Source organism: Oenanthe melanoleuca, chromosome 14 (genome assembly GCF_029582105.1).
Source record: "Oenanthe melanoleuca isolate GR-GAL-2019-014 chromosome 14, OMel1.0, whole genome shotgun sequence".
NCBI lineage: Eukaryota > Metazoa > Chordata > Aves > Passeriformes > Muscicapidae > Oenanthe > Oenanthe melanoleuca.
The window spans coordinates 1592566-1614904 of NC_079348.1; the positions used below are offsets into that span (position 1 = coordinate 1592566).

The window sequence follows — 22339 nt, forward strand, 5'->3', positions numbered from 1 at the left end:
TTTTGTATCACTAGAAATTGTGATTTGAAAATTTACCTGATCTATTGCTGTTGATTTACCTTCTTACTGCTGTAAAACTTTCTGGAGCCCCATAGTCTTAACATCTGCTAATTCTGGTTACCCCTGTTGCAGAAGCTGCATGTGTCTACCTGAGTTTAATTTAAGCTACAATTATGAGCTTGATAGAAATACTGAGTACTGAATTTATTTCTCAAGCTGCAGTATTTTACTGTGCAAAGGTGAGATGTTTCATAACCTGCTTTCCAAAGACCTGAAGGGAAGTTGTAGTAAATTTTACAGGATTCTCCCCCACAACACAGTGATTTGAGTCTATAATAACAGCACTCTCCTTCCTTCCCTCCCTGCTCTTCTTAAGTGGGTTTGTGTTTTCTTGCCAGGGATCACAGAAAGAGCTGTTGAATTTGACTCAGCAGGATTATATGAACAGAATTGAAGAACTGAACCAGTCTTTAAAGGATGCATGGTCCTCTGATCAGAAAGTAAAAGCTCTGAAAATTGTCATCCAGGTCAGTTTTATGGGTTTTTTTGTATGCAGAACAGAGTTTGGTGATATAACTTGTCCAGTTTTCTTCTTGGGAAAAAAAGGGTTTCTGCTGGTTTTCTGTTATTTTCAGTTGTTCTTCTCTGAAGCACATTTCTTCCAGAGTTTTATGGCTTCTGACAATAGTTGGGTTTTCAGCTTTGTTGTTACTTACTGGTTTTGACTAGGTTATGTGGGATGGAATTCTCTATGAGTCACCAAATGACAGATGTGGAAATTTTACCTGCTTAAGGACAGAACAAATAGCATGTGGCAATAATCAGTTCTTTGTAGAACATGTTATTTCCTTTCCTGTCCTCTTCCCCTTCAGCCCCTTGCTCTCTACAAATAATACCAGAATGGCTTTTTTGAACATCAGCATTTTACCCATCCAAACTTAGTAGGGCAGTTAAATAAAGGGATTTAGGACCCTAGCAAGCTACCAAAACAGCTCCAGATTTTTAAAATTGTGTGTATGAGGTTTGTTTTTGTTTATTTGTTTGAGAACTTGTCCACAGTCTTCCTCTGGGTCGTTTGGGGTGATGTGCTTTGAGGAGGGCGTGGGGAAATAGGACAGTTAAATGCTCTTTTGTTTGGCTTGGCCTTTAAAAAAAGCCAGAGGCAGAGTGCAGCAGAGGACAGATGAGATAATGCCATCCTTAAAACTGTAAAACTGATGTAATGCTCATAGTCATCCAGTGGGTTATATAAAGTTGGGATTTTTTTTGGTCATTCTGGATACTCTTGTGAAAACTGCTTGAAGTAATTTCATCTTAAATTGTGGTAAAGACAAAGAAGGAAATTAAGCATTAATGAAGTGAGATCAAGCAATTATATGTGACCTAGGGTGACTAATGTACTGTTGTAATACAATGAAATCAGCACTATTATTGTTATTTTAAAAAAAATCCATATATAGGATTGTGAAGTGTGAATATAGTGTTTGGATGAGAAGAAAAGCAGCAGGGATGTACTTACAGTGTTTTATGTATAAATATATATATGTGTGTGTGATAATGCAGTGATAGTCTATACCTTGATACTTTCATATATTCCTTGCAGCTGACTCACAAACTATTTTGAAATAAAACAGTTTCTAACATGGAATCCAGTGCTTCCTCTTAGGAAAGTGATACCACAGTTGAATGTATTTATCTCTGCCAGAGTGTTCACTTAGCACTTAATGCTGCAGATGCTTATCACTAATTGAAAGATTGGCTAAGAATGAAACAGGTACTTGTGTAATTAATGAATTTAAAGGTTTCATAAAGGATAATAATTCTGTAGTTATAAAGCAGGATAGGGCAGAACCCTCACTGAACTTTACTTGTTAAGCTTCTTTCTGCAGAGTGCTCTGAAAGAGCTGGGCAGTTCCCTTGGCTCAGGCTGTGGTTATGTGCATAGTCTGTCATTATCATCACTGACTGGTTGGTAAGCAGTAGGAAGAGTGAGTTTGGCTTCTAGTTAGGAAAATTTCTTCACCAGAAGGGTTCTCAATCACTGGACCAGTTTGCCTAGGGCAGTGATGGCACAGCATCCTTGGAGGTATTTGAAAGATGTGTAGATATGGCACTTGGGGATTTTTTTTATTGGTGATCTTGGCAGTGATGAATTAAAGGTTGGACTCAACAGTCTTGAAGGTCTTTTCCAGCCTAAGCAATTCTGTGATTCTCTGATTCCTCAAGTGCCTTTTTGAAAGATACTTTAGTTGTCAAGATGGAGTATGCTAAGCTGCTTAGGGTAAGCTGAAGTAAGTTGATTATGTGTGTGAGCTCTAAGAAAAGTGGTAATTAGGTGTTTGTGCTATGTGTAGGTCCTAAACAGCTACTGAATTATCTTCCTTTGAGGTGACTGACTGTCCACACAGCAGGGAAGATTCTGCTTTGCTTGTAGGATCAGAATGCTCTCACCTGTCTTTCTGTGCACTCTTCAAGTTACCCTGATGAGCAAAACAAAAAAACTAAATGTGCCCCTGGTTTAAGCATGTTCAAATGTTATGATTTCCTTCTTTAAACACAGCAGTCTTGTGAGGTATTGGATTGTTTCCTGGATTTTTGAAATGTAACAAAAGTTTAAACTTTATTTATTCCACTGAGGTTGCAGAACTGTCTCCTGGTGAAGGAGAGAGAAAGGATGGAGCTCATAGAAAATATTATCAATCTTAGAGACCAGAGAAGACTTGGGGCCAAAGGCCACATTTGGCTTAGGCAAGGAAAAGGTGCATTTCTCTCCCTAGTCAGTCATTCACCTGTTTTCTTTTGGTAGAAGCTGGTTTGTTTCTTTTTGTGAGTAACCTTCTGCCAAAGTTTTTGACTCCAGTTTAATCTTGGAAAACGAAGAATAGTTAATTAAACCCCTTAGAAATACCTTCATTCCTCAGTGTGTGTTTTGAATTCCTACAGTCAATGGACATGTTCCTTCCTGGCCTGAACAGCCAGTGAGGGTAGAGCTAAGTGGGTGATACATTTTCAAATGTGACTTTGTACCAGCCATCACTGAATCCAAATGCCATGATCAGGTTGTGTCCCAGTGGGTGGTGATGGATTACAGAGTCCTCCTGGAGCTGACTGAGACTCAGTCTGTTTCCAGAAGGTTTGAACTAGTTATGTGAGCTGCAAAAATGCCTTGGAAAGCTCATTAACTACACTTCTCAAATTGTTTAATAATTTAATCTATATTACATTTGTGTTTGATATGGATGCTTAGATGGTGAAAAACTGAATAGTGTCCTTAAAAAAAGTGATTTTAGAGAAATGCCTTTTAATGCTTTATCTGGAAGAGAATTTGTCTTGTCTGAACAAATGCACAGATCTTCATGGTCAAGTGAACCTCTGCATTGTAGATTACTCTGTATAAAGGAGAACCAGCTCTGGAAATGATGAACCTGAAAATTACATCAAGCACCATGGTCTGTTATGTTTGGTGTCCTTGTGCTTTTGGCTTCATAGTTCATATTGGCCCTTTCCATCTGTGGATATTCATCCATTCCAGTTTTTCTGGAGTAAAACACAAACTTTTCTTGGCCTCTAAAAATGTTTCTTTTTTTTTTTTCTCCTTCTAGTGTTCTAAGCTTCTTTCAGACACAACAGTAATCCAGTTTTATCCAAGTAAATTTGTTTTGATTACAGATATCCTTGATACTTTTGGTAAGTATCTACTGTGCCAGACTTACCACACAGTTGTTAATAAGATTTTTTTTTTTTGTAATGTTAGAAAGCATCAAAGTTATCCAAAAAGGGCTAAATTGACTTTTAGTTTTAATGTGGAATATTTCCAACATAAATGTTTGGACACCAATGGTAAACATGGTATATAATTGTAAAAAATCTCCTAAGAGCAAAGTCCCAAAGATAAAAATATTTCATTTTGTGGTTCTGTGCTTTATGTGTTAGTGAGTATCTAGAAGAAAATGTTAGGAAAAATCATGATCTCTGCAATTTGAAATTTGAAACACACTGCCACTATAAAAATGTTTTGGGTTTTGGCAGCCTTTTGACTCAGTATTTCATTATTTTTATATTTGAAGAATAGAAGTCAAAGTTTTCTTTGGATGAATAGGGACTATGAAATGTAGAATGTAGTTATTGTTTTTTTAATATATTTTATAAACTTGTAAGTGACATGGTCATCCACTTCATGTGGCTCTTTTATTTTTCTGCCATGTTATGGAAAACATTTACAGTGGAATTCAGAGTTGCAGGGTATTTTGGTGCCAGCAGGATATGCTGTGACAGAGATCCAATTGTTTTTCAAGGTCGTGCTTCCTCATTGTGCTCCTTCCTACTTGCTGAAAGCTGCTGGAGATAACATAATGTCCACACTCAGCAAAGTCAGGACACCAGCTGTCCTTCCCTGGCCTGGGAGAAATCTGACCTGTGTGTTACCTCTGCACTTAAAGGAGCCACAGAATGTTTTTGTAGTGTGAGAAATGCTAAATCACAGTGAACATTTCAGCCTCACTAGAGGGCAGCAAAATTCCAGTGTTCTAGGGAGTTTTTTCCATCTAATTTCATTGTAGGTTGGAAAGAGAACCTTTGTACCAACATTTTGTGTTTTACAGTTTGTTAATTTGTTTAGATTTTTTAAAAAATACTTTTTTTCTTTCTTTTTTTTTTTTTTTAACCAGGGAAACTGGTGTATGAAAGAATCCTGTCAATGTGTGTGGATAACAGAGTCTCTCTGCCAGGTAACTTTGTGCTTGTTCCTGCTGTGCTCCAGAAAAAAATCATGTCCAGCCTTGAGGAAGCATAAACAGAGCCATTGCTTCTCTGTCTCCTACAGAAAAGATTCTGATTTGAATCTAGTAGCTTTTAATTTTTAACAGAGTAAAATCCTCAGTTCCACTATTCAGTGTTCATGCAGGATTTAATTGTGAAGGATATATCCAAGATATAATTAATGTGGTCGTGGCTCTGCTGTTACTAAATGTAAACTGGGTCTTCCTGAGGCTTGAAATCACAAAGAATGGTGTAAATTCTCTAATACAGAGTTTATTAGGGAGAGGGAGAATTAAACAGGAATGGCTAAATTAGATAAAGGCAAACTTTTTTTTTTCCTTTCTTGTCTTAGCCTATGCTCTCTTCTGAAAGTACTACACTTTAGTAGCTTAAAGTCAGTGCTAGAAAAGCAACAAAGCTGAGAGTCTCAGTTTTTGGTAAATAGGTGTTGTGCACTGGAAGCTTGATGGTTTTGCTGTAATAAAAGAAGAATTTTGGAAGTAGCAGCAGGCTGCTCCTTGCATAATCTTTCTGACTCGAGCCCTTCTGCTTTTTTCAGTTGAAGTTCCAACACAATGTACAAGTCTAATTTGAATTGCAGGTGAAAGAACCTCTTTAGCAAGACATTGAAACATTCCATGGAAAACACAGGCATTTCCTTGCAGTTTGGAGTGCATTAAATGCACATCCTTGCAAGATGAAACATTCTGTATTTGGCAGTGCCATTAGTGAAATCCATAGGATTGGAGCTGTAAACTTGAAACCAATGAATACTTACATTTGGAAGTAACTTAGAGAAAATAATTAAAATAAACTTGTATGTTGCAGATCTGACAAGCTGCTGTTAGAAACCTTGAGGAAGGCAGGCAGTTCCCACAGCACATCCCAGTTTCTGGGCAGTTCCCTCAGTTCTGGAGAGCTGAGCTCCTGCAGCTGTACAGCTGCCAGAGGCATTGCTGGTGGGAACTTCCCAAGCAGCTCTAAAAGTGGAAGGGAGGAGGAAAATCTGTGCTGTGCTGACTGTGCATGTGAACTTTTGGGGATTTCAGGCCAACCTCTGAGCTTGTCCCTTGGGAACCAAGTGAAACCAAGTTCTGTGAGAACTGATGAGAAAGATACTGACTGAGTGCAGGAGGTTCTAACATGTGCCTTCTCTCCTGCTGGAAGTTGGAAACTTTTTTGTGGAGCTTTCACCTTCTGGAGGCAGGAGTGGGGGAGCTCTGGTGTTTTAAAGGGTTTCACAAGGAGTTTGTAGAGGGTGTGTTCGATGATCAGTGTACAAAAACAATATTTCTGTCCATTTCCTGTTCATTCTTTCCTACTTCTTCCAATAGTATTATTTAAAATTTGGATTAGCATTTTAAAATAAACAATTTGAGGGCTTAAATCTCTTTTGTATCTTCTCTAGTCATTATAGATTTAAATACATGTGTTTGTTACAGATTCTCTGTGCTTTCTTTTTTTTTACAATTTCTGATTTTGTAAAAGCAGAGGCAGAGGTTGGATTTCTCAGTGGCAGCTCTGACATGAACTCCAAGTGCTTGAATTCAGATTCTGAAATGTTTTTTGCTACAAGATTGTTACCTTTTCTTGCTATGTGCTCAGCTCTGACTGCTGCTCAAGAGAGCTGAGAAGTTTATTATTGTGCACTTAATTTCATAATGAATGGGAAGAGAATACAGTTTTAAACCTAACGTGAAAAGTAACTTGTTTCCAGAAGAATGTAATTATTTCTGTTTTTTTTTTTTTCCCCAGATAACTTTTCTCCAGAGAGTGTCAATGATACAGCTAAAGAAACTTGCCTAAACTGGTTTTTCAAGATTGCTTCAATCAGAGAACTCATTCCCAGATTGTATCCTTGTCAAATGAGACCTTCAGAGTGTCTGCAGGTTTTCTGTAGATTTTTTCCAAAAATGAACATGTTTTTTTTTCAATAAGACCCACAGGATCTGATGTTTATAATGGCTTTGTTTTGTTTGTTTCAGGCTGTATGTTTTGAATGTACTTTTGAGTCATGTTTCATAGCAAACTGAATGCTTAATTATTGGCTCTGAGCAGTTTGGCAGTGACAAAGTAGAGATGATGTATGAAAAATTTGGAAACAGAATCTTGTAGATAAATTGTAAAAACCAGCAAAATGTAGTGACATTAATTGCAGAAGGCCTTAAAATAGTTTAGACAATATCCATTTGCTGTATGTTTGCTTCAGGTTTTTCAGTGGTGTGAAATCTTAGTTTTCTTCCTTAACTTGGCTTCAATTCAGTTATGTGGAAGCAGCAATACTGAAGTGCAATAAGTTCCTGTCCAAAACGTAAGAATTGTGTTACATGTGGGAAGGAAGTGAATGGGCAGACTTAGGAACTAACTCAATGAATTAATTAGGAGAAGTCTGTGATTAATGGTAGGTAGGGTCTTAGCAGAACTGAGAAGAAGCAGTACAGAGAGAATTTTAATGAGAATACCATGAAAAAATTGAAGGTGAACTGTGATATGCTTTGAAATACAATAGTGGTCTCAGTTTTCAAGTGTATGTACAAATGTGATATCAGATGTCACAAATCTCAGTGCAGATTGAAAACCAGTGACTTGTGGTGGTGGAGGGGAAGATTGGTGATGTGAGGAGTGGGAAAAAGGATAGAAAACTGAAAGGAAAATATTGATGTAGGAGAAATAATTTAGGAGCAATGAACCACTGTTGAAAACTTTGGTGTAAGTTTAATGTGTTGCCAAACTGTGCCAGCTGCTGAGCAGAAAATGTTCCTTCCCTTGTAATTGTCCTTCTTCAGTTATATTTTGAAATGAGTGTTGGAAGCCAAATTGCTACTATAGTGACAACTTTATTATCCCTGAAAGCAGTTATTTTACTGGAATTAGTGGGCCTCCTATCCAGGCACTAGTACAGCTCTGTCAGAGAGGACCTGTGAGAAAATGAGACATGGAAGGAGTTCTGCCAGTTCTGCTTTAAGCATCTGCTTTCCTTCCATTGAGTTACAGCTTTTCCATGGCTCTGCTGTTTGCCAAGCTAGAGGACAAGTTCTTTACTTTTGTTTTGCTCTGCATAGCAAAAAAAAAAATTTGAATATAGGATATGTACTGCTGTACACAGAAAATTTTACTTATTAAATAGATTTCTGTGCTTTTTCTTTTATAGATATTTCTATTACTCATGCTCAGTTGTTAGTCTGCAAGGCAGCTAGTTAAGTTCTCTGTAGGTGATGTAATTCTGGTGCTAACTGCTGAAGCTCATTTTCATTTCTGATAAAAACAGGGGCATTTCAGAGTGTCTCCCACGGTTAACAGCTATGATTAGAGGAATTGGAGATCCACTGGTTGCAGTCTATGCCAGAGCATACCTCTGCAGGGTAGGCTGTCACTCACCTCTCATCTGTATCAAAGGTTTGCTGCAGACATACTGCCATTGCTTCAGGCAGCTACTGCTTTTATCTCAAGCAGTCAGCAGCCTGTCTCTTTCTTTCAACAAACAAACAAAAAAATATTTCTCTTCTGTTTTACAAATGGGGAATCTCTCTTTAAGTGTTTGTAATAAGTAAGAATAATTTTGTGTGCTGCTGAGGGCTGGTGCAGTGCACTGGAGTAGATGCTGATTCCTCTGTGCTTACAGATACTTGGAGCTGATGTTTGGGTTGTGTTTAAAACCAGCTGTGACTGCCTCAGTGTAGTTGTTAGTGGACATGACTGTAATAGTAAGCAGGGAAATAATCAGTTAAAAACATGTGATTCAATGCTCTTTGTTGATTTGATGTGTGTGACTTGGGTGTGTCCCTTCAACAAATGCACTTTGATCTCACTCTGAAGGAGAATTGATAGAGCTGATGAAATTTGTGTTTTTTAATACAGGTTGGGATGGAAGTGGCACCACAACTCAAAGAAAGCCTGAACAAAAATTTTTTTGACTTTCTCCTAACATTTAAACAAGTAAGCAAATTAGTGTTTTATTTGCAAGATCAGATAAATACACTCTTTAATCAAACTTCCACATACTTAAAAAATATCTTAGAAGTTCTCAAATCTAGATTTAAGGGTGTTCCTGTATCCAGATACAGGATGAGAAATTTTACATACATTCTGAAAAGTTGAAACTGCTCTATTCAACATGTTTCCAGACTTGAATGATATATATTAGGAGCTTGATATTTTTTCCCCCAGCTTGCAAGGAATGCTTCAGGATTTCTGTACCTTTGTGAGACTGTCATTTCCATTCATATACAGGCATTGACCAGTTTATCATATCTCCCATTAAATGCTTTTTCACAACAACATATTTTTGTTTCTTATTTCAACAGATTCATGGGGATACAGTTCAGAACCAGCTGGTGGTGCAGTGTGTGGAGATCCCTTTGTATTTGACCCTATACTCTCCTGCTATAGACTGGATTTTGCAGTGTATTGCATACCATGCTCCAGATGTAAGTGAATGTGTTAATGCTCTGTACAAAAGGAAGTGTTGTGGTGAAGAGTTAATTTTGCCTATTAAAAACCAGCTCTCAAGTCAGTTTTTACAGGAGTGTGAAAACAAGTGAAAAGAACCTACATAGGACTGTGTGATGCTCTCTTCTGTACAGGAAGAATGTTTGCTTTCACTAAGCTCAAGTGTGACCATTTCAAGTTCATAGGCTGTATTCCTCTGTGTTTCTTGCTGTCCTTTAGTTAGTTTAATCTTTATTTCCTGAATTCATCCTTTTCTTCTGTCATACAGATATACCAAACTGTAGCTTAACATGGTTAACAGGCTCTTTTAACCTCTGTCAGTCTGGCAGTTTTCACCTTTCCTGCCAGAGATAACTGACCTGGCTGGCAAATAGTGATTACCTGGAGTAATGGCATGGATGAAGGATTGCAGATTTGACTTCCATGAAAAGGTGGTTTTGATTGAAATGCCACTATACCTATTCCAGGAGATGTGGTTTATATTTAGGTGCACCACTGTTTTCTTGTGCTGTAAATACAGGGTAAAACAGGACAATTGGAATGTATTGGAGAGGTAATTAAAAAAACTTTTAATAGATTTCAGTACAGTAATTAAAGCTGAATATATTTGTAAAGTCTCTATTCACTAATTTTAGTATATAATTTTCCAGGTTCTGCTTACTGAGATGATGGAGAGATGCAAAAAGTTGGGGAACAAGTAAGTGTTGCAGAGTGTAGAAGACAGGAGTCTGTAATGAGTACCCCTGAGTCCCTGGAATAATATTCTGTCTTCTCTTTTGGAAACAGTTTGGATACATAGGGAGGCTTTCTTTCTCCCAGTAGCTTACTAAATCATGATTATGAACATCTGTTTTCCAGAGAGGAGTTCTAAAATATGGTAGATTACTTGTCAAGCCAAAGTTAATTGGTTTAACTTGGTTGCTGCTCTTTGGCTCCTAAGCCAAACTTCAGGACATGTAATGTGTTTGCCACCAGCTATGTCTTGGATTCCTGGTTTGCTTCAGTTTTCTGGGTTTTCCTCCTCTTCCTTTCCCCTGTCCTCCACTGGTTACTGTCAGGCCATACTTGCATTCAGCAAGGAAAGTTGTAAAGCTGCTGCCAACCTTTGGAAGGTGGTAATACTTAGAGATTTACTTTTTTCAACATTAAAGTTAGTATGTCAAATGTCTCCTAGAAGTCTTTGTTCAGGGTGGTTGTGTCAGGAGGATGGTCTGGTCTGGAGGCTGGATGTACTTTCTGAGTTTTGTGAATGCAGTCTGGCTGTTGATGGGCTCTCTCTGTTCATTTGATTGGATAGCTTGGCTGAGTTCTGTGAAAGTTTTCAGCTGTCTGTTTTTTTATCTGATGTGCTTTGCACAGTCCAATTCTGCAGCAGCTGAGGAACTAAAATGTGTTGAGGAATGCCCGTGTTCTGTGACTGAGCTAAGGTGTGTGGGGAAAGCATGATTTAAAAAATGTGCTGTGAAAATGGTATTGTGACAGAGTGTATAGAACAGATAAAAATAATTCACATCCTCTGATGTACAAATTGTTTTATTTGTGTGTTTGTTTGTTTTGTGGAACTTACTTTCAAATCAATTTCCAGCACTTCTCATTGTAAAGATGGGCTAGGTTCCTTCTCTTTGTTCCTGTTTGCTCTTTGAAGAAAGGATAAAATGTTGAGTATAATGAGGGATTTTTTGAAGGAAATGTCTTTGGGACATGTCTTTTTTACTGGGAAGTTGAGTAATCCAGTTTAAAACAGTAGTCTTCTTTCAAAGTGGAGTTCTGTGTTTTTGTGTCTTCTCATGACTCTCCAGATACTACTAAGCAAGAGGCATCAGTATATAAGTCTTTAAATAATCTCAGTATGTTCCATGAACTCCTTTTCAGCCATCTAAGTGAAAAGTGACAGCCTGTATTGCAGAACACAGACCTAGTGAACTGGAAACTCTTGTCTAATAATACACTGCAAATTCCAGTCAAGTTGTGACGGGACCACTAAGGCTCAGGCAGAACCACAGAAGCTGCTGGGTTATTTTAAGTACTCCATAGAATTTCCCTCAAGGTAAACTGCCCTGTATTCAAACTGCCTGTTTCAGATTAGTGAAGGGCACAGTGTTTTATGAGGCAGCTTCTTGAGCTAACTCATGGTTGAGTAAACTGGATGTTACAGTGGTGCAGGAGTTCACTCTTCCAATTGTGGCTTTGGCTTGATAGTAACCAAACACCTGTCTGAATGGTTAATCAGAAATGTCTAAATATGTCATTGCCAGTTATCACATGACAATGGCCTTGGATTTATTTTTATCCTAGTAATGCAGCTGCTTGAATTGTGGCTTTTATAATGCACATATAATATAATTAATTAAGAAAAATATCAGTAGGAATTTACCCTCCCTAAGTATTCTTCTGAACTGTAGTTAAACAGAGAATAAGTTTCTAAATGTCAGCTACTCCTGGTTAGCTTGATATTTCCAGTAAATTCCTGCTAAAATGATGGCTTCAAAAACATCTGTGTGGAAGAAGTATTTTACAGACTGGGTTACCTTTTCCTTATCTGGTGGCTTAATATTTTCTTGTTTTGCTTATGCATTGTTAATCCTCATCAAAGCAAACTCAATTTGTGTAAGAGTCTTTTTTTCCTTATTCTATTTCTTTTTAAACATTTATGATAGATGCTGGACAGTTGTTAGTCTGAGAAGTTCAGATTAGTGCAAATACCAAATGTTGAGTTTTTGCTGAGCTGTATTGATCTGTGCTGTGTTCATTGCAGTGCTTTGCTGCTGAATTCAGTAATGTCAGCCTTCAGAGCAGAGTTTATTGCTGCCAGATCAATGGACTTCATTGCCATGATTAAAGAGTGTGATGAGTCTGGATTCCCAAAGGTAACATTTTGAATTTAATCTGTAATAATTCCTTTCCTTTGACAGAGCTCTTTATGCTCTTCATTGCCTATATAACTTGTGTATCACTTGAATGAAATTATTCAAGTGGTTTGATCTGAAAATCTTTCTGCACACTGTACCTGACTTGGATGGACATGCACTGTCTGCTTTTAATTAAAAATTTCTCATTAACTTTCAGCATCTCCTCTTTCGCTCCCTGGGATTAAACTTGGCATTGGCTGATCCTCCTGAAAGTGATCGTCTTCAGATATTAAATGAGGCCTGGAAGGTTATAACAAAGCTGAAGAACCCACAGGTGAGTTACTGTCTGTCTGTTTCACTACTAATTCTGTGTTATGGCAAAGTTTTAGCCAGTTGTACAGTGAGCACGTGCTTAGCATGACATTATTTACCTTTTCTAAGGACACATAACTGCCAAAGAAAAAAACTGGCTGTAATATCTTTGAATCATCCCTGCTTTTCTCAGCTCTGCTGAAGCATAACTTAGTTTTACATCACATTATTACACAAATGCAGCTTTTGAGTTCTAAATCTCTAGGTCTGCATGAATCATACCTCAGGAATTCTCTTAATTCTTTTAAGTGTAATTTTTGTAAGTGTACTTCTCATAGTCTCCTGCAATTATTGGTAATCATAAGACATATGTATTTCCAGGATTATATCAACTGTGCTGAAGTGTGGGTGGAGTATACCTGCAGACATTTTACAGTAGGTGAACATTACTTTGTTTCCTTTGCATTTTTCTGATCCAGACTAAGTGCCTGTATTAGCAGTCTGGTATTAAAGATAGAAAAGCTTTGACTATTCAGTATAAATGTGTAAGAATGAAGTAATGTGTTTTATGGGAGATGAATGGGGACAAAAGGTGCAGCTTTGAAACTTTCCTGCTCCACAGCACTGAAAGTCTCTTATCTTTTTGTTTTAATGGTAGATGGATAAGTTTAAATAAGGATTTACTGGAACTATGGTTAAAGTTCCTGGCTTAACTAGAGCTCCATAAAAAGCTGATGTTTTGGCAAATGGAAATAAATTATCCTACTCAAGTGGTGTTTAGTGACTATGTGCCAGTATCATTTTGTAACCTTGTATTTTGCTACATAGAAACGAGAGGTCAATACAGTTCTGGCTGATGTTATCAAACACATGACTCCTGACAGAGCATTTGAAGATGCTTACCCCCAGGTAAAGAGTTTATTTTGCCAAATCTGTAAAAATCTGATGTGCATTTTCTTAAATGGAATTAATTCTTAAACATTACTGATAACTCTTATAACAAAGAAGCCTCTTGGAACACTGTAATGCTGTGATTTATTCCTCCTTTTTTTTCCATTCACATCAATCTTTTAATTCTGAGAAGTGCTAAACCTGAATGATGTATTTAGAAGTGGCAGTAGTTAACTCCTGCATCAACAGTGGTGTTTGCTGAAGGAAATTAGCAATCATGGTAGGCTGCTTAAACAGAAGTAAACCATAAAATTGTCTATCTCTACCTGGCATTGTTAAGGCTTCAGTGAATTATTGTGTCTGGTTCTTGAGACTGAATGCCAAATGAGATATGGATTAGTTGAGAAGGTTTTTGTGGTTACTTGGAGGGTAGAAAAAGTGCCTACAAAAGAGGATTTAACAAACTGGTTTGGGTTTTTTTCTCTGTTTATTTGGCTAAGTTTTTAGTGCAGAGAGCTGGAGGACATGGAGACTCTAAATTGAAGAACTCTGCCTAACTATGGAAGTGAAGAGCAAACAAACCTGGACAGGCTGGTCAGGCTCTGTTCAGTATGGTTCTGAAGGGTATGTGGGAAAAGTGTGTAGGAGCAGCATAGCTATAACTTGTCCTGCTTTGGGAAAAAAATGATGTTATAAATGCTTGAAGCATCTTTCCAAAGAGATTTCTATGAATAGCTAAAGAAGAATAATCTCTGGTGTGGATAGTCTTAATTTAACTTGTATTACAATAATTCTCTCCCTTTTTTAACTTTTTCTTTTTCTCCTCTTTAGCTGCAGTCAATTATTCAGAAAGTTATTACTTATATCTATGACTTTGCTCTGCTTTTTTCAGTGGTAAGTGATACTCTGTTTAATAAATCTTTAAGAAGAACTGTTTGGCAGTTTTTCTGCAAGAGAATTTACCTTGACTGGGATATTTAGAATGTTTATAAGTTCATAGAATGCAAGGACTTTTGTCAAGTAACATAAATATTTTGTTAAGTGCAGAAATATTTTGTGAGCTTTCTGCTGCTTACAACTTAAGTACTTATTATTCCAATTCCAGTTTTCTGTACTTTTTACATTAGGCTGATAAATTCTCTAAGTTTGTTTGTTACTGTGGCATAAGTGACAATCAATGGAAGATGAAATACCATTTATTTGTGTGTGTGTTTGTTAGTGTAATTACATTACATACTTAACATCTTCTCAGAGCACTTCACTTGGCATTGAAACAAAGTGAAACTCAGAGAGGTCAGAGATTGTATATGAGGTAGAAAAGCAGAACAAAGACAGCAGACTGTGTGTTCAAGTGCAGAAACCATTTGAAGAGTGAAAATCAAGACTGATGCTGTGGATTTGGGGTCAAGTCTTGTTCACAAATTGCTTGGATAATTCTGAAAAACTGAAACTAACAGTCACTACATTCTTGAGGTGATACAGAAACTAAGTGTTTTGGTATGTTAAACAACCTAGACTCTTGTTTTTTGAAGGAAATTTGAATGTCTTGGACCTTCTTAACTTGTTCTGGATAGATGTGAAATTGTTGATGATGTGTAGACTATTTTAACTGTTCGTAATGTCTTACCTTTTTTCACCCCATAGATGTCTGAATTTGTCATGATCTTGAGCTGTTTGAAGCAGGTGATTGCTTTTAAAAATAAAGTGCAATATCTGATTCAAACAGTTCTGTGTTTTGTGTTCCCTCCTGGATCTCTGCAATCAATAAATTAATTGATACATCTTTCAGCCATCCATTAGTTCCACTTTTTAATCTTTGAAATGAATTAATGCTTTCAAAAAAGATGAAAATAGTTTTACCTAAATAGCTGTGCTTACAAAACTTATCCAAAATATTTATTGTTTTAGTGTGCTCTTTGTAACATACCTAATTTTATTTGTTTATGTATTTGTATTTCAGGAGAAATTCTTGCCATTTCTGGATATGTTCCAGAAGGAAAGTGTGAGAGTGGAAGTTTGCAAGTGCATTATGGAATCTTTTATTAAGTGAGTGGAGACTGTTGAAGTGAAATGTTCTCTGGAGGCTCTGAGAAACTCACTGAAAGGTGGCTAGGGGAGAGGAGCCAGTTTATTGGCTCTTTAGTTTGTGAAGGTGTTCCAGGCTGTGGGAAAGAAAAAAGGGAATGTGTCAGTTTTGTTAATCTCTTGGTGGAGTGTCTGACTGTTCACAGAGAAAGCTGAGTTGGAGTAATTATTGATGCTGACTTGCTGTGGGCTAACAGAATAGTTTTCTCTGAGCTTTTTTTTTTGTGTTGCCTTTGTTGGTTTATGAAATTTATTTCACATTCCAGTTGCTGTGACAGCACAGAATAGAATATTGCTACAGTTGAAAATGAATTATCAGACAGAAATTTATTCAACTGTTCTAAAAATCAAGCAGACATTTTCTTTTCAAGTAATTAACAGGTTTCTTGAAACATTTTTCTTATTTCCACCTTCTCTTGAGGTATTTATATTCACTGCTGAGCCCCCCAAGCCTTCTGTCCCTTAGGGCACCCAGGACCAGCTCTCTTGGCTTTGCTCACATGAGTGATGCTGTGACCCCTTAATCATCTTAGTGGAGCTGCACTGCACATGTGCCTCTGTGCCTAAACCTGACACTGATTCTTCCTGTTTGTCCCTGAGTAGCTGAGAAATTATATCCTGGTGAATCCAGGATTGTTTTGTTTTGATGTTCTTAGATAGCCTCAATGTATCACATGTCCACCTTACTGTGTCCCTTGAGGAGTCAGAGTCTGGGGCTTGGCAATGAGCTGTGTATATTAAGATAATATTTCTTGGCTGGGTTTATTGGAATTGTGCACATATTAACCATGTGATCATTTGTGTTCATTGGCTCACAAATGAATTTAAAACCTGTGCAGTGTCACAGGGTGCTGGTGATTGCAATTATGCATTAAATGGTTGTTATTCTCATCACTGTTTTCCATTTTGACAGAGCAGGATTTTTCATCACTTTTTCTAAATCCACTTTCCAGGCATCAGCAGGAGCCCACAAAGGATCCTGTTATCCTCAATGCTCTCCTGCACATCTGTAAGACGATGCACGATTCTGTGAAGTAAGATGAACTTCTGCTGAGAACTCTCATTTATGCAAAGTTGGGCTGCCTGATGTGGCTTCATGTTCCTGAGGCTGTTTGTTTCAAGGTGGATTAAGACATGAATCCAATTAGTGCTGAGGGAGGAGCTGTGCAGTGAAGTGGCAGCACCTACCATTTGCTCTTTAATTACTGCTGTATTTGAGTACTGAAGCAGAATTTTAAAAGGGAAGTACCAGCAGTTTTGTAGTTTTCCAGTGAAGCAGAGACATTTTATAATCCAATCTTAACACTTTGAGAATGAAACCAATGTAACTTTGAGTTGTAGTGAATAATAAGCTATTTCTGAGATGCAAGTGAGTGTGTAGCTACTAAAGCACAGATTACCACACTCAATTACACCTTTTTCTGGGTCACTGTTTTCAGCCATTACATAGGGGTGTGAAATCTTTAAAAGGATGCCTGGAAGATTTCTAGGAACTTCAATAGAGGAAGCTGTTGAACCATCTGTATCTTTCCCCTAATCCCTCCTCTTCTATTTTGCCCTTGACTGTGAGATCTGAGGTTGTTTGGGATCCCCTGTGCCCTGTTGCACCCTCACTGTTTGAATAGCAGTTATGCAGTGTGGAAAGCATTGTGGTTTGTAGGTAGCTTGCAAAAATCACTGAAATTTGTGTCTGATTGAAAACAGATCCAGGATCACAATGCTGCAAATTCCTGCCTTCAAGAGGACAAACCTTTTATTCCTTCTGCTTTGGGTTGGACTGTAAGGGCACAGTCTCTTTTGCCACTCTGAGCCCAGAGCCTCTCAGTATGGCAGATGCTGCAAGGGAACTTAAAACTTTCTCATCCTTGACAGGCCATGAATGCAAGATTTATTGTCAATAAAGAGGTCAGATTTAGCATGTAATTCAAATTTATACCAGCTAGAGTGCTTTATTTTGGGTTAGAGTACCTTATTTGGCTGTATGTTGCACTAAAAGCCACTTTAACCTTTAAATAGAACAATATATTAAACTTAAAGCAGCTTATTAAAAAAACTAAAACAGTTTATAGCAATCCATATTTGGTGCTTCCTCTGATGCTTTGCCAAAACAATTTGATAGTTTACTGGGACCTTTAAAATCCCTTAAAGTTCCTTGAGCTAAGATGGTTACAATCTCTTGGTAAATCTTCCTAAATTCCAGTTATTTTGAAGTAACTCCTGCATCTGTTTTTGCATCCTGGTTCAGGAAACTCCCAGCCCATTGTGTGGGGCTCACTGACCCCTGTAACAGCTGTTGGGGGAGAACAGCCTTTGGGCTGTTGGGGGTCTGATTCACAGCTGAACTGGAAAGCTGCTGCTGACCTGGAGCTCTCAGCACAAGCCTCTGGGCCTTTCAGAGCCCATCATTGATTGGCAATGCACTAATGAGCTAATCATGCTGAGATTTTCTTTCCTCCCTTACTGAATTTGTATAGTAAAACTATTGTTCTCTTCCCATCTGGTGGCTGAGTTGGAAATTGGTAACTGATATATTAAAGGTCAAAGCTGGAGCCAAGCTTATAATAGTAAAGGGATTAAATTGTATTGGTTAATTGTAATTTAATGTTTAGTTCATCCATTTTCAGTGAAACAAGTTTGACTGACTGGATTTTTTATGTGATGGAAATTTGTTTCAAATCAGATTTTGGACTCTTGGTGTAGAATAGGTGATAGTTTTGAAAATAAACTCCTTTTTAGATATCAGTTTAGTTCAGTTCTTACCAAAACATGAAGAAAACCAGCACTGTAGCAAGGTGAAGTTAATTGTTTTTTAAATTTTGAGGCAAGGTTGTTTAAAACAAATAACCTTAAACAAAGCAAACCCCAAACTAAACAATAAACTGATGTTATACAGTGTATGATATTTAAAGGGAATTTCAAAAGCTTTACTCCTTTAATTGGATAATTTTCTTCTGAGACTAGATTTACTAATTTCTTTAGGTTTTTAGACTTAGTTCTTACTCAAGTTCTCATATTGCAACAGAAGACTGAAGCCATTTGTTTGCTACAATAAAAAAGCATTAGTGGGAATTCCTTCTCATGCCAAAGTCTGAGCTTCTAGAGAATCTAAAGCCACTCAGCAATTTTTACTTTTTGCTAAATCTGGAATTTAGTTTGGTTCATGGCTGACTTGGTAATATTCACATTAAAATTAATTCTATATACAAAAAATATAAAATATTATATATAATTTGAACTGCTATAGATAAATAGGATAAACAATATTCTAAAATATACCAAATATTTTTTTTTCCTAGTGCACTAACTCTTGAGGATGAGAAAAGAATGTTAGCAGCTCTGATAAATGGATTCATAAAAATGGTGAGTGACAATTGTGTGCATCTGTTGGGTGCACCTTAGACTGGGAATTTTGTGACATTCCCAGGAGGAGCAGGTGCTGAATCAGAGCCCAGTCTCTGACTTGCTTAAGACCTCTGCAAACCCCAGGCAGTGCATTTCAGTGAAATAAGTGTCTGTGTTTGAAGAAATGTCACACATTGCTGGAGCTGATGTGGTGCAAGATGAAAGTTTAAAGTACACATGTTGTTTATTTAATTGCATTTTCTGCTAGGTTTGTAAATCTCCTGTAAAACAGAGCATGCATTTAAAAATTAAACAGCAATTTAAGCATCAGAGGTCACTGGTTTATGTGAAGTTCCACTACTTAGCTCTAAATGGAACCAATACCAGCTTTCAGAAATACAAAATAAGTGTAACTATTTTGTTATTCTCTTTCTTTTTATCTTAATTTAGAAATAAGATAATTTATTAAATTGGTAGTCCCAGGAGAATCCCAGATGTTTTGTCTTGAAATTAGTCTTTAACCCATCCCTCACTCTTATTCCAATAAATCTTTTGTTGATCTGTTAGTTCTGAGATCTCAGGGTGTTTTAGGGAGCCTGTCTCAAGCTTTTTGTATTCTCTAACCACCTCCTCTCAATGCCTGTTTTTTCTTTCACATAGATCTGACAGGCTCTGTGTCTACTTGTCCTCTTTGTTCTTTGTTGCAGTTCTGTGGATTTACTCTGTGGATTAGATTGTTGCTTTTTCTTCAGCTATAATAATTTGCTAATTAATGCTCTAATATAGTTTTGCTTTTTTAAGCTTTACAGCATAATATAGTATAATTTCCTTTAGGAGGATTTCTTGTACTGAATAAAATTTGATGTGTCTCCCTCCTGGTTTAAGGGGAAAAAATTCCCATAGCAGCAAAATGACTAGTTATGAATTTGCATCAGCACACATTAAGATGTGGAGGAAAAAGCAATTATTATAGTCATCCTTACAGTCAGTCTTTTTGGTGGAAAAATTTATATTTTTGGGAAAGTTTTCTTGAGACTAGGACTCAAGAATCAGCAGTTGTACAAATAGAGGAAAAGCAAGAACAGTTGTCTGTAATGTGAGAAGTAATCCTTTGTTTTCTGGTGCAGTTTCTTTGATCTTTCACTGTATGGATTAAATGTAAATTATATTCTAATTCTGTAAAAAATTCTTTTGCATAATGTTGAGAAATAAATAATGCAACCTTCTATTAGAAAAAAAAATTGCAATAGAATACATAAATGTAAACTGCCTGGAGACTGTTCCTCATGCTCTGCTTTTAATTGACAGCTGAGACACTCCAGCTGACAGCACTTGGGTTGTTTTAAATCTACAGGGTTGGAAGAGGTTTGTTCTCACACAGAGGTTGTTTTCTGACTTCTAGAATACAAGGTTACAAACTTCTGCCATACTATATAAGCATGTATTTATTAACCAAACTCAAGGAAAACCTGCTTTTCTTACTCATTTGTCTAATTAGGAAAAGTGCTGTTTTCTGTTTGAAGCCCTTTATCAACTAGAAATCAGAGGAATCTGAATCCAGATTCACAGGTCTGTTTCTGGTATTCTGGGGTTTTTTGTCTTGCTTTCTAAGTATGATCAAAACCAAACCTTTGTCTCTTCTGTAAAGAATGAAGAGTTCTGCTAGTTTTGAAAACACTTCACAAACCTAGGATTTACATTTTGTTTTCTTGAAAAATACTTGATCTGTAAAGTAGACCATCATGTAGAGTATAGACAAAAAATCCCCCAAAAACCAAAACACTAAAATTTCATGTTTCCCTGAAGCTCAAGTATTGCAGACAGTTAAAAGAACAGAGATTCTCTGACTGCTGTTTGTTGTTACTGCTGGGTTTTCTCCTTAGCAATATATGGAGATTTTGACTTTAGAGTATCTATGGTTTATCTGCATGCAGTTTTACATTTATTTGAGGCATACAGTGGTAAAGTCTAGGGACCTTTTTTCTTTTATAGGTTTCGTTTGGCCGTGACTTTGAGCAACAGCTGAGTTTCTATGTTGAGGCCAGGTCAATGTTTTGCAATCTGGAGCCTGTTCTAGTCCAGCTGATTCATGTAAGCCAGAGTTTATCTACATTTCCTTTAAAAATGGAGATATATTTGCAGTTCTCCCATTCCCTGCTCAGATTATTGGTCTATGGCAAAATAAGTCTGAAGTATTTTAATCAGGTGTTTATAAAGAGAACTTTGATCTCATCTCTGGTTTTATCCCCCTAAACACTCTGAAGTTCTTGCTTGGCTGGCATGCATGGTATCATTGCAACAAAGAAAATGGGCTATCTTGCAAGAGATTTCATGTATAATAAAATAAATGGCACTTTTGTGCATTCAGAATTTGGGTTGCCTCTTCTATAATCCTCCATCTAGGAAAGATTAGACTGTGTCTGGCTGCAGATCCAGGCAGAGTCCTGCTGATCGGGAAGGTTAATCTCTTTTCTCTGTTGAGTCACAGGTGAGCATCTGATTCCTTTGCAACACTGAATCTTCCTTTAAATCCTTTTATTATTTTTATTTATGGTTTTTTCATTTGTGTTAGCTAGAAATCATGATTGTTACACTGGCAAGGAGGTGACAGCACTGTAGCTGGGAAGGAAAGGATAAGCTAAAGGCTTGAATAAAACAAGTGTACTTTCACAAATTGAGTCATACTTGCTTTAAGGAGCAGTCACTAAAGTTCTCCCAGTAAAAAGTGAACAGTGCAGTGGGGACACACTATCAGGGTTCCTTTGGACACTGGCTGTTCTCTAAATACTTGCAGTAAAACATGCAGGTTGTTATTTGCCACTGAGGCTGTGCATTTTTCTTAATGGTTTGCTGTTGTTTTGTGTGTGTAGTCTGTGAACCAACTAGCAATGGAGACCAGAAGGGTGATGAAAGGAAATCATTCCAGAAAGACTGCTGCATTTGTCAGGGTAGGTCTGACTAACAAACTCTGTACCTGTTTGCTTTGCAGGTGATACTGTCTGCTGCCACCTAAGTTTAGAATTTTTGCAAAACCAGTATGTTAGTATTTTTTGACACTGTTTGTGGTCCCATTTTCTCTTGTTGTGAGCAGCCTTTCCTCTCTAAAGCAAATGTTGCTGTTTAAGAAAAAAAGACCCAAACCATCTAATAGCAGCTTTGTGTTGAGAAAGAGCAGCAAGATGGGCTCCCTCTCCAAAGGAAGGTTCACCAGAGAGGTGTTTGTGTGAATTTTGGAAAGCTCAGCTTATTGAATTATATTTGAAATAAAATACCAAATTTCTACGTAACTCAGTCACAGAGAGAATGGGAGATGGGGTATAAAATATATTCAAACTTGTGTCTCATAATATCAGTGCTGATATGCTGAAATCAGGATTTGAATTTCAAATAAGGTGCTCCTTTCAGCTTTAGTGCCTCTGAGTCTAGATAGAAATGGTCAAATGTGCTTTGTACTGTGCACAGGCCATCACAGGGTGTCCAGGTTGCTTGTGCTCCCTTCTAACCTGAAATGTGGCAGCCAGGCTGTGTGCATCCCCAGTGGGAAGCAGTTTGTGTGTGCAGTGGGCTCCAGCTGATGGCACTGTGTGATGTCCTGGGCAGCTTCTGTGTGCCTGGGGGTGCAGGTGCTTTTTCCCTGAGGACACTAATCTGCT

General features: G+C 37.4%; 1 protein-coding gene across 1 annotated transcript in view; it reads left to right on the forward strand.

Moving 5' to 3' along the window:
• The window catches only part of VPS35L (VPS35 endosomal protein sorting factor like), a 43634-nt gene that overhangs the window by 4459 nt on the left and 16836 nt on the right, over positions 1 to 22339 (forward strand). The window contains exons 7-25 of the mRNA XM_056503541.1: positions 399 to 527; positions 3603 to 3687; positions 4668 to 4727; positions 6514 to 6610; positions 7022 to 7069; positions 8027 to 8120; positions 8617 to 8694; positions 9063 to 9185; positions 9858 to 9904; positions 11963 to 12074; positions 12274 to 12390; positions 12750 to 12803; positions 13197 to 13277; positions 14091 to 14153; positions 15220 to 15305; positions 16298 to 16378; positions 18641 to 18704; positions 20679 to 20777; positions 21557 to 21634. Of these exons, the coding sequence (XP_056359516.1) occupies positions 399 to 527; positions 3603 to 3687; positions 4668 to 4727; positions 6514 to 6610; positions 7022 to 7069; positions 8027 to 8120; positions 8617 to 8694; positions 9063 to 9185; positions 9858 to 9904; positions 11963 to 12074; positions 12274 to 12390; positions 12750 to 12803; positions 13197 to 13277; positions 14091 to 14153; positions 15220 to 15305; positions 16298 to 16378; positions 18641 to 18704; positions 20679 to 20777; positions 21557 to 21634 (1596 nt within the window). The remainder of the gene's footprint in view (positions 1 to 398; positions 528 to 3602; positions 3688 to 4667; positions 4728 to 6513; positions 6611 to 7021; positions 7070 to 8026; positions 8121 to 8616; positions 8695 to 9062; positions 9186 to 9857; positions 9905 to 11962; positions 12075 to 12273; positions 12391 to 12749; positions 12804 to 13196; positions 13278 to 14090; positions 14154 to 15219; positions 15306 to 16297; positions 16379 to 18640; positions 18705 to 20678; positions 20778 to 21556; positions 21635 to 22339) is intronic.